General features: G+C 43.5%; 1 protein-coding gene across 1 annotated transcript; it reads right to left on the bottom strand.

The window, feature by feature from the left end:
• Nucleotides 1-2813: 2813 nt before the first annotated feature.
• LOC142377958 (uncharacterized) lies at nt 2814-9472 on the bottom strand. Its single transcript, XM_075462294.1, has 2 exons — nt 9229-9472; nt 2814-3714 (listed from the first exon to the last, which is right to left on the bottom strand). Exons 1-2 carry the CDS (start codon nt 9413-9415, stop codon nt 2930-2932), a joined length of 972 nt encoding a protein of 323 aa, XP_075318409.1. The 5' UTR covers nt 9416-9472; the 3' UTR covers nt 2814-2929.
• Nucleotides 9473-15632: the final 6160 nt, after the last annotated feature.

The raw sequence follows: 15632 nt of genomic DNA, 5'->3' as shown, positions 1-15632 counted from the left end.
TATATAAAGCTATAGAGTGTTTTTGGTCTGACTGGAGGAACAGCTTAATCATGTCTGTGCTACTGCATTAAATTACACAGCAGATGTCCAGGTGTTGATGGCACGTAGTACATGTATGATGGGGTTAGGGTTAGGTGTCAGCGTCAGCCAACATAACAGTGTGTCCTTAGCCAACGTACAAACCATCAGACATCCCGCTGAAAGCTTGATGGTTGAACCTCTCCAGAAGCTCCTTCTTGCTCACAGTCTGACTGGTTAAAACTGATACAGCTGCTCGTTTCTGTCAGAGGTAGTCACAAAACTCAGTAAGCTCTGGAAGTGTCTCAGCTGTTATGGTAGGGATGAGCTGGCTTTCTCGAAAACAACTTAAGGTTCTGTGCAGGCTAGAAGAAATCATGAAAGCATTCAAATCATTTGAAGTCATTTTTGTCATCACAAAGCCCAAGCATTCTGACCGGGGAAGGTAGCTTGCAAGCTGTTTCAGACTTTCTCCAGGTGAGTAAAGGTAGCAGCGGTGGAGAGGCAGAGGGCCTTTCCTCCTAGTTGCAGCTTCTCACCAACAAGGCAAAACTCCTCCAGGGAGGCTACCAGGAGGTATCCTAACCAGATGCCCAAACAACCTCTGCTGGCTCCTTTGGAAACAAAGGCCGCTTGTATCCACGACCTCTTTCTTTGGGTCACTACCCAGATCTGTGACCATAGGTGAGTGTTGGAGCAAAGATGGAGCAGTAAGCTGAAAGCTTCTCCTTCCGGCTCAGCGCCCTCATTACTGCTGACGAAGCCCCAATCCCTCTGTCCATCTCTGACTCCAACTCACCATCACTGAGAACAAGATCCAGAGATACTGAAACTCCTCCCCCTGAGGCAGAGACTCATCCCCGACCCGGAGGGAGCGCTCCACCTTTTCTGGTGTAAAACCATGACCTCGGATTTGGAAGAGCCGACTTTCATGCCGGCTGCTTCTCACAAAGCAGCAAACCGCTCCAGTGCAACTCAAGGTCATGGTTTGAAGAAGCCAAAAGAACCACATGTGCAAAAAACAGAGATGTGACCCTGAAGTTCCCACACCAGATGCTCTCCACTCCCAAACTGCACCTCAAAAACCACAAAGAGGATCGGTGACAAGGGGCCACCCTGGTGGAGTCCAACACGCACCATAAACAAGCTCGACCTTGTGCCAAGAAGGCAGACACGGCTTTTGTTTTGGTTATACAGGAACAGAAAACCTGCAAAAGCAACTTCGGAAAGCAGCACCCCACCAGAGAACCCCTCTTGGGAGACAGATGTAAGCCTTCTCCAAGTCCACAAAACATGTGTACACTGGATGGTCAAACTGCCATGACCCCCCCAGGAACTCTGCCAGGTTAAGGATTGACGCTAACCCCTCCTGGATCTGAGGTTCAACAATCAATTGGAGCTTCCTCTCAAACACCCTGGAGTAAACTTACCCACGGATACTGTGGTGCTTAAAAACTAGTCTGAAATAAAACCTCTTAGTGAGTCTATATAAGAATGTGCAAATCTATACCATGAACTTCTACATAATTTCACTGTGTGTGAACCCTAAAACTTTACCTTCTCGTGGGCTTCAAGAGTCATCCTACATGAGCTGTGAGATCACCATGAGATACCATTATCTCTATTGCATTCATCTTAAATTCTCACTTGTTATAAATACACTAAAAGCTCATCTATGTTCCACCAAATTGTACATTTAGAATTTCTTCCCAGTCTTAAAAATGACTGGGGATATGACTCTCCCTCTACTACCCATTTAAGCAAATAGGTACCTATGACTATGCCAGTTTGGCCACGCTCACATCTCCACCTACCAGCAGCTGACACCAGCCTTCTCTTTCTCTGCTAAGCAATGAACAACTATATTACTGATGTAATTCAGACATACATCCGTTGCCTTATGACTATGTCCAATAAAGCCAAGTTTTAAAAATAATTGAGCAATACATCTTTGAACCAGAGAGCAACTTTCAAGAAAGCTAGTAAAAGCTGTCAAAACAGTTGTGTGCATATGGGAGTATCATAATATTTTCTATTCAATTCAAGCAGAAACAGGACTAACTGTTGCTAGCTGAGTTGCTAGCTAGCCCAGTGCTCCCGGAGACAGTCCACATCCCAGGATGAGCAGAACACAGCAGAGGCAAGGCTAAGTGTGAAAACACAGCACTAGCCTGGGAGCTAGTCCAGTCGACTCAGTGCACAAGCTCTCACTCGCTCTGCTTCTGATGTGCTCACTCTGCTACTGTAGCTGCTGGATTAGCCCTGTTCTGAACCCCATCACCTTGATGCTCTCAGAGCTAGTGGCTTAAAAAGTGGTCAGGATTGGATGGCACTAGGTCCTCCAAATAGTCCATGTAAAACCTACCAGACCTCGTCTTTCTAAGACTTTGGGTGGTGCTCTGCAGATTCAAAGCAAAAAATCCTCAGCCATAGCACTGATGGCTGATTTTGCATGGAAGTTACCTCTTCACACATAAAAACATTGTTTGGACATGTTACTAAGGTTAAAAGAGGGGACCTATTTTTAAAAAATTAATGACAGGACAATAGCGCTCATGTAAAAAGAATGTGCTTTCAGTCAAAGTTTAAATTCCCACAGTCTGAATATTTTCTGCAGGACAGCTGTTTTACTCAAACTTTCTTTAACAAAGGGAGTTGGAAATGCTGCACGCTCACTCAAGCAGCAGAAACGGGGACACAACATTTAACGTCATTAAACTGTGCTTGCTTCGCCCATGGCAGACAAAGTGTCCAAAAGTGTCCTTTTAAACCACTTAAAGCATTCAGACTAGAAATCTTCATGGAGCACTTTATTTCACAACAATCACAAACACCATCTCTGTACAGTATTTGAGCTGAAACTCTGGTTGGTTGAAGGCTTTTAGAGTTTACAGATGCTGCCAGATGTGGTTCACTTGCACTGTGGTGATCGATTCCAGCTGGCCCTCTCTCTGGTGTGGAGCCTGAAGTGGGTGTTGAGATGTGCAGACTGGTTGAAACACTTTCCGCAGACGTTGCAGTGGAAGGGCTTCTCTCCGGTGTGGATGCGGTGGTGCCTCTTCAGCATGCTGACAGTGGTGAAGCTCTTCCTGCACACTGCACAGCTGTATGGTTTCTCCTTGGTGTGCCAGCGCATGTGGACCTCCAGCTGGCAGGCAAAGCTGAAGCCCTTGCCGCACTCTTTACAGCTGTGCCACCTCTGGATGCTCTGGCTTGGGTGAGAGGAGCATGATAGAGGCAGCTTGGGGGATCTCACCTTCTTGATTTGCAGTATGTGCGTGCTCTTTTTTCCGTTGGAGCAAAGCAGGCCCTTCACCTGCTGCGCAGTCTTTGGGGGCCTGCTCCTCTTTGCAGTCGTGCCACAGGAGTCGCTCTTAGTTGCATTGAACTCTGAGTGAACCACCATGTGTGATGACAAGCTGCTGGCTAGCTGCTGCTTCTCATTTGGCTCTCCAGCATCCTCCGTCTTTATCTGTGTGGGGGTTAGTGGTGGTGGGGACTCACTCCGAGCTGCTTCTGGATGTACCCCCTGCAGTTCAACATGACTGAAGTTGTCCTCCCCACACTCTCCAGCTTCTTGTAAACAGTCTGTTTGGGTGGTTCTTAGTTTTGGTTCCTCTTTAACTTGTGGCAGCAGCTCAACGCTGCTTCTCCACTCTGATTCCCCGTCTTCTTGAGGCTGGACAGAGGGAGGATCTGCAGAGGTGAAAAACATCACGTCATCCTGGGAGCATTTCAAAGGGAATGTTATCCCGTGCTTTCTGACAAACTGATCTGGGGCCTGCTGTGGAGAGCAGGTTAAACATATCATGAAATCTTCATTTAAAGGTCCTATGGCATGAAATTTTCACTTTTTAAGGTTGTTTAACATTAATATGAGTTCCTCTAGCCTGCCTGCGGTCCCCCAGTGGCTAAAAATGACGATCGACCTAAACCATGCACTGGAAATTGTTCTCCACCTTTGGAAATGTGACCATGCAGATGGCCTGATCGGGAAAGCCGCCTCTTATGACGTGGAGGTTGTTTCCACCCAGAGCCAATAAACTGCCTTTCCCCGCCCACAGCTCTTTGGCCAGCTCATTGCAGTGGCGCGGGAACTGGGGGTGCGGGAGGTGCGGCAGCACCCCCTGGTGGCGGAGCTTCGAAACTGACATGAAAATAAAGCTACGGCTATTTATGTATTTATTTATTTCAAACTGTTGTTTTCCGCTCTGCTAATATGATATATTGTGTTCATGAAGTGGGATGGCAATATCTTAGCTCTTAAAATAATAAATAAATATTTAAATAAATAAAATTTGTTGTGTGGCCAATCAGATTTTCTTTTGTCCTGACGTGATTGAGATTCCTCGAAACAAAACCCGCGAGCCCGCTGAGTAGAACGTTTCAATAAGAGTAGCAAAGAGTAGCAAACATGTCGCAGAAGAGAATTTCGTCTTTTTTTCAAAGCCTCCCCAATCCCAAACTTTTGAAGATCAGTAATCCACAGCCCAACGCATCGGACGAAGAATACCAAGCACTGGAGCGTCAGGACAAGGTAGCTGCCGCTGATACTGATGTGATCCCTGTTAGCACTGCTGCTAGCCCTTCGCAGGATACTGAAGAGAGTGTCGTGGGAACAGGAACATCACCTCTGGCAAGTCATTGGGTTATGCTATTTTCATGTATAGCACCGCCGAGTGCTTTGTGTTAAATTGCTATTTTCAGTGCCGTAGGTAGTGCTGGCAAGAGCGAGTTCATGAGTTGCTACCATTGATTCTGATTGCTACAGAAATGATTGTGTTGTGTGTACCAACTCTTTGGTGGATTCTGACGGAGTGAGTCAGATGGGATTTGCCATGCCCTAAAATTGATTAGAATGCAGGAAATTGCATCTAAAAAAAAAAAAAAATTTTATGGGGGAGGGCCCCCAGACCCACCCGTTCAAAAGTTTGCCACCCACCAACAGCACCCCCTGCCGAAAATGTGTTCCCGTGCCTCCGGCTCATTGCGCTGTATATCGATGTAAAAAATCTGTTTAGAGCTCCTGCATCAGAACCTCTAAAGAGCCAGTGGACAGATTTTGTTTTTTTCTGGGAAAGTGACGACAGAACCGAAGAGATTTGTGTGTGCGCCAAATGTTTCACAGACGAATGTTTCCAGAACTTGGGCTAATACAGAGCCCAAGGGAGAGCCCAGACACCCTGCGGAGGAATCTCATTTCAGCCGCTTGTATTCGCGATCTCGTTCTCTCGGTCACTACCCACAGCTCGTGACCATAGGTGAGGGTAGGAACATAGACTGACCGGTAAATCGAGAGCTTCGCCTTCTGGCTCAGCTCCTTCTTCACCACGACGGGCCGGTGCAGAGCCCGCATCACTGCAGACACCGCACCGATCCGTCTGTCAATCTCCTGCTCCATTCGTCCCCTTACTTGGGGAAGGATCTCATTCCCGAGTAAGTCATTTAACGCTCTATTATTGTGTGGCTTTCCTGTATGTACAGTATAGTTACATAGCTTGTTACCACAGGAAAGGGTTTGTATCGTTAGCAGCTAACGTTAGCAGCTAACGTTAGCTAACGGTTAGCTATGCAGCTAATAGCATCTGCAAGCTCTTATCTCTGCCAACTGGGCTGTTGGAGGTGTTTGCATGCCCATGAGATGGTTAGCTCGCTCATTTTAGACCAAAACCCCCTACTTCAAGCTTCCTGAAGAAGAATGAATCCGCAAATTCAGTGCATCAGGATAATGATTCATTCATGGTTCCAGAGTCAAAACGGTCAGTCTGTCTGTGTCATTAGCTCTGCAGCTAATAGCTCGGTCATGTAACGGTAAATAGCATGAGGTATGCAAGTGGACACCTCATTTACTGTAACGCGAGTGTTGTGTACTTATTTGTTGTTTTGATAGCCGTCCTGCTGTTGGTGTTATGGCGCGCACGATATCTGCCTTTCCCCTGATTGAAATGACTCGCGCTACGTGCATCTTTGCAAACCAGAGCAATCAGCTGAGAAATCCTCACTCCTGCTTTCCCCTTCACGCACGCCTTTTTTGCTGTGTCTTGTGTAGCACTTGCTTGATGTTTGACTGTGTTAGGAGAGTTGTTCAGTAACTAGTTCGTCATATTGTCAAAGTAAGCTCATATCAACAGGTTTCGCTAGTTTTATGGCATAAGGCTGCCGTGCCATCTACGTGCCATAGCGATTCACAAAACATTTGCGCAAGGTACCACGGGCGTAAGTAAGGCCACACCCCCACTAAACGGCTCATTCTGAGGATCCTAAGGAAAGCTCATTTTTGGGACTGGCTGTAATTCTGCACCAAGGCAGAATTTTGGGGGAAAAAACTCAGATACAGTATTAGAGGACCACTAAAGCCTATAAAAATACATAAAAGCCTCCATTTATTTTCATGCCATAGGACCTTTAACTCATGTTAACTAGTTCTTCAGAGCTGTTCCAAATAAAGCACAAACCTGAGATTACTCAGCAAAGCCTTATCAACCAGTAGGTCATTTTATCAGAAATGTTTTAACACAGCAAGCTTTACGACTGGAGGTTATATTGGCCGATTAAGAAAAACAAGGTCTCTGTAATAAAGTGATTCACCTTCCACTCTACATTTTAAGACTTTTGAATAAAATGTGCTGGGCACCTCTGACTGCTACAGCTTGATCTCATTTGCTCTGCTGATGCAGCTTTGAATGATGAGCTGCCTGCTATGGAGCTAAATCAGTCTCAATTTTCACAAATGCGCAGGACAAGATTCACACATGTATTTCTGATGCACACACAAATATAACCTGATTTACAAACGGCTTCTGGTCGGTGGACTTCGCTGCATTTGTGTGCGATTTATGAGACTCCCCTGACTTGCGTCAAACCCACAAATGTCTTTTATTTTTTTAAAAACCACGGAATGATCTGCAACCAATCAGATATCTCCCTTGTTTCAGCCAATCATAACCCACACAATGTGGGAGCCGATTTACTTTTTCCTCTGCTTGTGTTGTGCGGGAATGAAAAACAGGGACTCGGATCCAATTCAACAGTTTTACTGTCAACAGAAATAGAAACAGTGAGCTCCGTGTGTGGCTCAACATCAATGACCGACGCACGCATGCGCCGCCCTACAGGATGCTGTCGCACGCACAATACTACGTTATCAACAGGCAGGAAAGAAGAACCGAATTAAGAATAATAAAAGTGGGGTGTTTTGGTGAAATGGATATAACGTTTTCTTCTAACAAACCGCGCTAAGTGCATGTGAATTTCAGTCAGTTCAACATGGCTTCCAGCAACGGCAGCGGAGCGCTAAGTGAAACATCTCATTCAACATGTTTGGCTACCTAATCCCCTTGTTATGAGAAGTTGTTTAGTTATTAATCTTAATTAGTTTAATTGTGCAACTATCAATACAAGCCAGCCAGCTAAGCCAGTGAGCTACGCTAGCTCTTCTGCATGCCAAGAGGTTCAGGCTAGTTTCTTTCCACAAAGCTGAATTTCTTGAGAATAAAGTGACTGCTTGACAGGGCCTGTCAGCTTTTAGAGGCTTAATCAGAACTGCTGTAACACGTTCGCAGAACGCTGCTGCCCGTCTTTTAACCAACACCAACAGACGTGTGCACATCACTCCTGTTCTTAACTCCCTCCATCGGCTTCCTGTCCTTTATAGAACTGATTTTAAGCTTTTAATGTTTGTTTTTAAAGCTCTTAACGGCCTCGCCCCGTCGTATTTATCTGAGCTTTTAACAGTCCTGGTAGAGCTCTGAGGTCAGCAGACCAGTTTCTGCTGGAAGTGCCCAGGTCAGAATACAAACCGTGGGGTGAGCGAGCCTTTTCCCAAAGCTGCCCCCAGGCTCTGGAATAAGCCCCCGTCCAGCTGCGTCTTATTTCTGACCTGGGCCTCTTCAGATCTAGGCTAAAAACCTGCTTATTTAGGATTGCTTTTAATACCCAGTAGTATGATGACACTTTTATCTTATTCGATTTTGTTGTATTTTATTGCTTTTGGTGTTCTTTTACTGTTTTTATTTGTTTTTACTTCTTCTTCTCTTTATTTATTACCTGCTGTAAAGCACTTTGGTACACCGGAAGGATTGTCTGTAAAGGGCTGTAGAAATAAAGTACATTTACATTTACTGTGGCACTGCCTCCAGCCCTGACTGCTGCATACTCTGTTGGTGGGCTTGGGGCCGAGGCCAGCTCCCGGGCCAATAACTGCACAAAGACCGGAGCTGCTGCCTCGGCTCGGGGCGACAGACCCTGTCAAGCAGTCACTTTATTCTCAAGAAATTCAACTTTGTGGAAAGAAACTAGCCTGAACCTCTTGGCATGCAGAAGAGCTAGCGTAGCTCACTGGCTTAGCTGGCTGGCTTGTATTGATAGTTGCACAATTAAACTGATTAAGATTAATAACTAAACAACTTCTCATAACAAGGGGATTAGGTAGCCAAACATGTTGAATGAGATGTTTCACTTAGCGCTCCGCTGCCATTGCTGGAAGCCATGTTGAACTGACTGAAATTCACATGCACTTAGCGCGGTTTGAATGGCTTAATGTGATTGGCTAATGAGTAAATCGTGCGTTCTTATGATTGGCTAAAACAAGGAAGATATCGGTTGCAGATTATTCCGTGTTTATTAAAAAAAAAAAAAAGAAGACATTTGTGGGTTGAGGCAAGTCAGGGGAGTCTCAAAATTCACACACAAATGCAGCGAAGTCCACCGACCAGAAGCCGTTTGTAAATCAGGTTATATTTGTGTGTGCATCAGAAATACATGTGTGAATCTTGTCCTGAGCATTTGTGAAAATTGAGACTGATTTAGCTCCATAGTTTCCTGTTGTATCGTTTGATCTCTTTGAAATCTGCAGTTTTTTTTTTTCTCTCTCTTCTTGGAACTCTATAATCACGTGTTTGAGAGCGCAGTTTCTCCGAGCTGAAACACCGAGGGAATGAGTTTGTACCAAGCAACTTACAACAGATGTGGCCAGTATGTTTGCAGCTGGATGCCAAAGGTAATGTTGCTGCTTTGGAAATGCACTGAATCCATCAATCCTTAAACCCGTAAAAACCTTGGCGCACATTGCTACAGCAGGATGTGACCTGCAGCAGATCACGGTTTATTAACACCGGCAGTGACCAACAGATTTCACCCGTCTTGTTTCGGACGACATTTAGCGTGGCTACCAGTGAAGATGGCGTGTGCCCACCAACCGCGGCCGCTCACCTGACTGCAACAGAAGCCGCTGAATGGCGACGTTCAGGAGCCGTTTGAGCCGCTCGTTCTCCTCCTTTGAGCGAAGGATTTCGCTCTGGTAGCCCGCCACCGTGTCCTTAACGGCCCCGAAGATCTCCTCTGCGGCTGCAGTCAGCCTGTCGTTCAGGAACACGTTCAACAGCTCCAGCTTGGTCATGTTTCCAACAGCTGTGTCCAGAGGCGGAGCTCCGACTGTTTACATCCAGTACCGGAAGTACAAGCGGGCCGGGTTCTGTGTGAAATCAGACAGCGGCTGATAGTAGCACCACCTGCTGGTCAGGAGGCCCTCGCTGTATAGACTGACGTAAAACGGCGCTTTTTTCACGCCATAAAATGTGTAAAACTCGCCTGTTTTTTGTCAAAAAATATGTCTCACCACTAAAGGTTTTTTTTTTTTTACCCCAGTTGTTTGAATTTTGAACTGGGGTAAAAAAAAAAAGAAAGAAAACTGAGTTAAATATTGCATCACAAACATTGTTTCAATGTTAAATCAGTCTGAGTGTTAAGATGATGCAGTGTTGACCTGAAGTGTTTTCACTGTTCGTCTATTCTAAACAAACACTAATGAATAGAAAATATTAAAATTTCAATGTTATGATGCATAAAAAATAAAAATAATGATAAAAGTTTTTTTTAAAAAGTGTGCAGTTTAGTGGGTCACAGCAGGAAAAAAATAAAAAAAGTCTTCACTGCATAATCTACAGTGCCTGCAGAACACTGGACAAAGCTCCTTACCAGAGTTTTAAACTACTCAAAAATAAGCAGAGTATTCTTTGTTCCTGCTTTCATTTCATTATCAGTATTTACATTCACAGTTTGAAATAAGCGGAGGAAGGTGCTTAAAAACAGCCGTTCATGGCTGTTCCGTTTGCTTACAGTGTGATGTTAGATTTTAAGAAGTATTGCCACACATTTGTTACATGCGTTGTGGGTGGAGACATAGCTGTTGTTTTCAGTGTGTAGAAAGCCTGTTCAGCTTCAGGCGTTCGTGTGATGATGCAATGTGGATCCGAAACCCTTTCAGTGCACAATGTGTCATGTATTCTAAGCCAAGAGCTCCTGAACAAAATTTCATTATGCCTGCATAGTGACAATAAAGATTCTTGGATAGCGGACAGAGATGTTTCAATGACTAAACAATGAGGTATAAAATGTCTCCTCAAATTCATTCATATAGAGCCAATTCAAAAACAATTTCTTAGCTAAGGAAACCAACAGATGGCACTGAAACTTCTCTTCGGTCCAATCTCCCGGCCTGAGCGTGCCTGAGGCGACTGTGGAGAGAAACGACTCCCTTTGAACAGGAAGAAACCTCTGGCAGAACCAGAACCAGGAAGGGTGGCCATCCGCCTCCACCAGCTGGGGTTTGAGAAGACAGAAAGGGGGGGGGGGGGGCACTGTAACACCATTCAAAGGATATCTGTTGGAACAGGGAAACACGAGTTAATGACCACAATAATATCACATAAACATAAATAGAGTAAAGTGAGGAAAGGTGTGACAGATGAGGCCCCCCAGCAGTCTGGGCCTATAGCAGCTTAACTATGGGATGTTTCAGGATCACCTGAGCCATCCCTAACTATAAGCTTTATCAGAAAGGAAAGTTTTAAAAGTGGAGAGGGTGTCTGCTTCCCGGACATTTACTGGCAGCTGGTTCCACAGAGGGGCCTGATAACTGAAGGCTCTGCCTCCCAAACTGGCAGCTGGTTCCACAGAGAGGGGCCTGATAACTGAAGGCTCTGCCTCCCAAACTGGCAGCTTATTCCACAATAGAGGGGCCTGATAACTGAAGGCTCTGCCTCCCATTCTACTTTTAGAAACTCTGGGAACCTCAAGTAAACCTGCAGTTTGGGAACGAAGTGCTCTGTTAGGAAAATATCTTATAATGAGATCTTTAAGATATGATGGAGCTCGGTCATTAAGAGCTTTATATGTAAGGAGAAGAATCTTAAATTCTATTCTGAATTTAACAGGGAGCCAATGAAGAGAAGCTAAAACTGGAGAAATATGATCTCTGCTGTTAGTTCTCATCAGAACTCTGGCTGCAGCATTTTGGATCAGCTGAAGGCTTTTCAGAGAATATGTGGGACAGCCCCAGTGGTGTAGTCTAGTTGAACGCAGGTATACGGCGTATACGGTATACCCACCTCTTTTTTTGGGGGATTTCCGTATACCTACCTAAAATGCTCCGTATACCCACTTAAAATTCATTTTTCAATATTTAGAATAGCACAGCCACGTTTCATCAACTACCACTTCTCATGGAAGCCTTGTTATAATTTAACAATACAACGACAACACTTCAGAATAGCATTCATTCGGAAATTGCGGCAGTCAATCAATCTCCCAGGGATTCACTATCAGTGTTTTGACAATAACGTCCCATAGAAACTCTTCTTCTTTGTATTAGTTGAAAGCGGTGATTCTCTAACGCACAACAGCGCGCCATATAGGAGTGGAAGGTGGAAAACTAAAATGGATCTGTGTGTATATATATATATTTTTTTTATGTATATTACATATATAAACGAATGTAATACACATATATATATATTACAATTAATTAATTCTGACAGCCCTTGTGTATATATTAATATATAAAACAACCTGTCTCAAGATGTGATGGTGTTCTGCTGCTTTAAAACAATCACTCTGTTAGGCCTCGCTCTATGAGGGATGAGTACAAAGATTAAGTGTCACAGGGAGTCCCATTGCCACTGAGATACACAGCATACAGTCCACACAATCAAAGTGAGTTTATGATGTCCCTCATCCTGTCCCTCATGCATGCAAGGGGCAGGTAAGTGCAAAGCTGCGACCCCACAAACATGTTTGTCCCTTAACACGTTAAGACAGCATTATAAATGTGCTGTTACCAGAATGGTAATGACCAAGTCGTAGTGCGTTATTAAAAGCCCTGTGTTATGTCATAGTATTGTAGTACTATGGTACTTAACTTTTCAATGACTATTACAGCGCACCACTGGAGGTACGGCGTGCATTAAGGGGCTACTATTGGTCCCGAGGGTCCTGAGTCCCGACCCCTAGTTTGGTACCACGGGCCTATGACTGGCCAACTATACAGTATACCCACCTCAAAAAGGTAGACTACACCACTGGACAGCCCAATAATAAAGAATTACAGTAGTCCAATCCTGAAGTAACAAATGCATGGAGCAGTTTTTCTGCATCACTCTGAGACAAGATGTTCCTGATTTTAACAATATTACGAAGATGAAAGAAGGCAGTCCTAGAAATCTGTTTTATATGCGAGTCAAATGATAAATTCTGGTCAAAAATAACTCCAAGGTTCCTCACTGTAGAACTAGAAGCCAAGGAAACACCATCAAGAGTAACTATATAGCTAGACAATTTCTCCCTGAAACGCTCAGGTCCAAAGATAACGACTTCAGTTTTGTCTGAATTTAGAAGCAGACAGTTCTGAGTCATCCAGGTCTTTATGTCTTTAAGACATGCTTGTAGTCTGACCAACCTATTGGGTTCATCTGGTTTTATAGATAAGTACAGCTGAGTATCATCAGCATAGCAATGGAAATTTATGCCATGCTGTTTAATAATGTTACCTAATGGAAGCATGTATAAAGTGAAAAGAATCGGTCCAAGCACAGAACCCTGAGGAACTCCATGACTTACTCTGGTGTGTGAGGAAGATTCTTCATTTACAAGAACAAACTGAAATCTATCAGATAAATATGACTTAAACCAGCCTAATGCAGTTCCTTTAATCCCAATAACATGTTCAAGTCTGTGTAATAAGATACTGTGATCGACCGTATCAAATGCAGCACTGAGATCCAACAGGACAAGCACAGACACAAGTCCGCTATCAGAGGCTAAGAGGAGATCATTGGTAACTTTCAGCAGTGCAGTTTCTGTGCTATGATGCACTCTGAATCCTGACTGAAACTCTTCAAACAGATTATTTCTGTGTAAGTGATCACAAAGCTGAGCTGCAACTATTTTTTCAACATAAAAGGGAGATTGGATATAGGTCTATAATGAGCTAACACCTCTGAATCAAGAGCAACCTTAAAAGTCTGAGGTACATATCCTGTCAACAAAGACAGATTGATCAAATCCAATATGGAAGTATCAATTAATGGGAAAACCTCCTTGAACAGTCTGGTTGGGATTGGGTCTAAAACACAAGTTGATGGTTTAAAAGAGACTATTGCTGTTGTTAGTTCAGAGAGATCAACTGGGCAGAAGCCGTCTAAATATAAATCAGGTTCTAAAGATACTTCTAAAGCTGCTGTACTTGATGGTACATCACTGATAATAGTGGGAAGGACTCCATCAATCTTCTCTCTGATGGAAACAATTTTATTAATAAAGAAGCTCATGAAATCATCACTGCTGAGAGTAAAAGGAATACCTGGCTCAGCAGAGCTCGGACTCTTAGTCAGACTGGCTACAGTGCTGAAGAGAAACCTGGGATTATTCTTATTCTCTTCTATCAATGATGAATAATAAGCAGTTCTAGCTTTACAAAGGGCTTTCTTATACGTTATTAAACTATCTTTCCAGACTAACTGAGACTCTTCTAAATTAGAGGAACGCCACTGTCTCTCCAGCTTTCTTGCAGTCTGCTTTAAAGCACGCAGCTGTGAATTATACCAAGGAGCCAGCCTCTTCTGACTGATTACCTTCCTTTTCAGAGGGGCAACATTGTCCAGTGCTGTATGCATTGAAACTATAGTGCTGTCAACAAGAGAGTCAAGTGCTGCTGGAGTAAAGTTTAGGTAGTCGTCCTCTGTCATATCTGCACATGGCAGTGAAGAAAAGGATGATGGAATTAATTCTTTAAATCTGGTTACAGCATCCTCTGATAGACACCTTCTATACGTAAATTTCTTCTCAGAAACTGTATAGTCAAGTAATGTAAACTCAAAGGTTATCAGAAAATGGTCAGATAAGACAGAGTTATGAGGGAACACTGTTAACTGTTCACTCTCAATGCCATAAGTCAGCACAAGATCAAGGGTGTGATTAAGGCAGTGAGTCGGTCTGTGAACACTCTGAGAAAATCCAATAGAGTCTAATATAGAATTAAAGTTAATATTTAAATCAAGCAAGATATATTTTCTCTCCCCTGGGAGGCTTCTGGGCATCATAACAGCTTGCCCAAACCACCCCAACTGGCTTCTTTCAGTTCAAAGGACAAGCAACTTTACTCTGAGACCCTCCCTGATGATCGAGCACCTCAACCTCTCTCTAAAGGTAAGCCTAAACAGGAAGCTAATCTCTGTAGCTTTTATTCATGACATTGTTTCAGTCACAATTCACAGCTCATGACCTTTGTTGAGAGTTTGAACGTAGATGCACAGTAAAATGATTGCATCACAGCTGGTGCTGCCCCAATTTGCTTGTCAATCTCCCACTCTTTCCTACAACCACTCATGACCAAGACCCTAAAATCCTATATCTAGCATCTTACATTAGTTATCCAAAGCATGCATATTTCAAAGACAAGTAACTGATTCGTTTTTCCTCAGTTTTCCTAGACAAATTAAGCTTGTTGTCATTGAAACAACAATGGAAATGTATGTTATCTTCTTTAATGGAGCAATGGAATTGAAAGTTGAATGTAGAGATTCTGCAGTGCCGTGAACAAGACCGTCCAATTGTGTGGGAGTAAAATTTGGGAACTGCTATCCAGTGTTCATATAGGAGAGTGCAGGAAACAATGTTAATATCTCCTTGAATCTGATAACAGCATCATCAGAAAGATACCTATGTTAATGTTCTTTCTTTTCTTTTCTTTTCTTTTCTTTTTTTAAAACCAGATTCCACATTGCCCTTTGATTTAAAATGTTATTTGGACAAAAGACTGTTATAAGGAAAAACTGCATGTGCTGTATCTCAATGCCATTGTTCAAAACAAGATCAAGTATGTGTTGGTGGCAATGAGTACGTTTTTATTGACTTGTAACTTGTTTTTTCTTCCATATTTACTGAAATGCTTAAATTACCTTTGGTTGCCACTCCTCCTTCACTGCTAGTGCTGCAAGCTATTTGACAATTAGTGAAGGGTGGATTAATTCAAAGTGATATATTCATCTTGGTGCAGCAAGGATTCTGTTGGACAGAATAAATCTATTTTATGATATGAAATGACATTGTTTAACAATAAAGACGTGTAAGAAAGAGATCAAAATTCTCTTTAATTATCTTTGAAGTTGGCTGCAAGTAATATTGAGGTTGAATATTCAAACTAATGCCTGGTGGCTGAGCCTCGGCTCCTGGGGCTTGGCCAGGCTCAGCCAGAAGAAGAAGGATGCCACCTTCACATGGGCGCACCATCTGTGGGGTGGAAATTCAAGGTGGGGTGTATTGTGCATACCTTTCAAGTT

The sequence above is a fragment of the Odontesthes bonariensis genome, chromosome 3 (genome assembly GCF_027942865.1).
Source record: "Odontesthes bonariensis isolate fOdoBon6 chromosome 3, fOdoBon6.hap1, whole genome shotgun sequence".
NCBI classification, from domain to species: domain Eukaryota; kingdom Metazoa; phylum Chordata; class Actinopteri; order Atheriniformes; family Atherinopsidae; genus Odontesthes; species Odontesthes bonariensis.
Note: the sequence above shows the minus strand (reverse complement) of the source record. Positions and strands in the feature narration are given on the sequence as shown.

Bases quoted from the DNA above. Each gene is read 5' to 3' on its own strand.
- LOC142377958 (XM_075462294.1), bottom strand. From the start codon at position 9,415: ATGACCAAGCTGGAGCTGTTGAACGTGTTCCTGAACGACAGGCTGACT. The intron at 3,715-9,228 runs GTGAGCGGCCGC...TCACCTCTGCAG, and splicing joins GCGGCTTCTGTTGCAGTCAG to ATCCTCCCTCTGTCCAGCCT.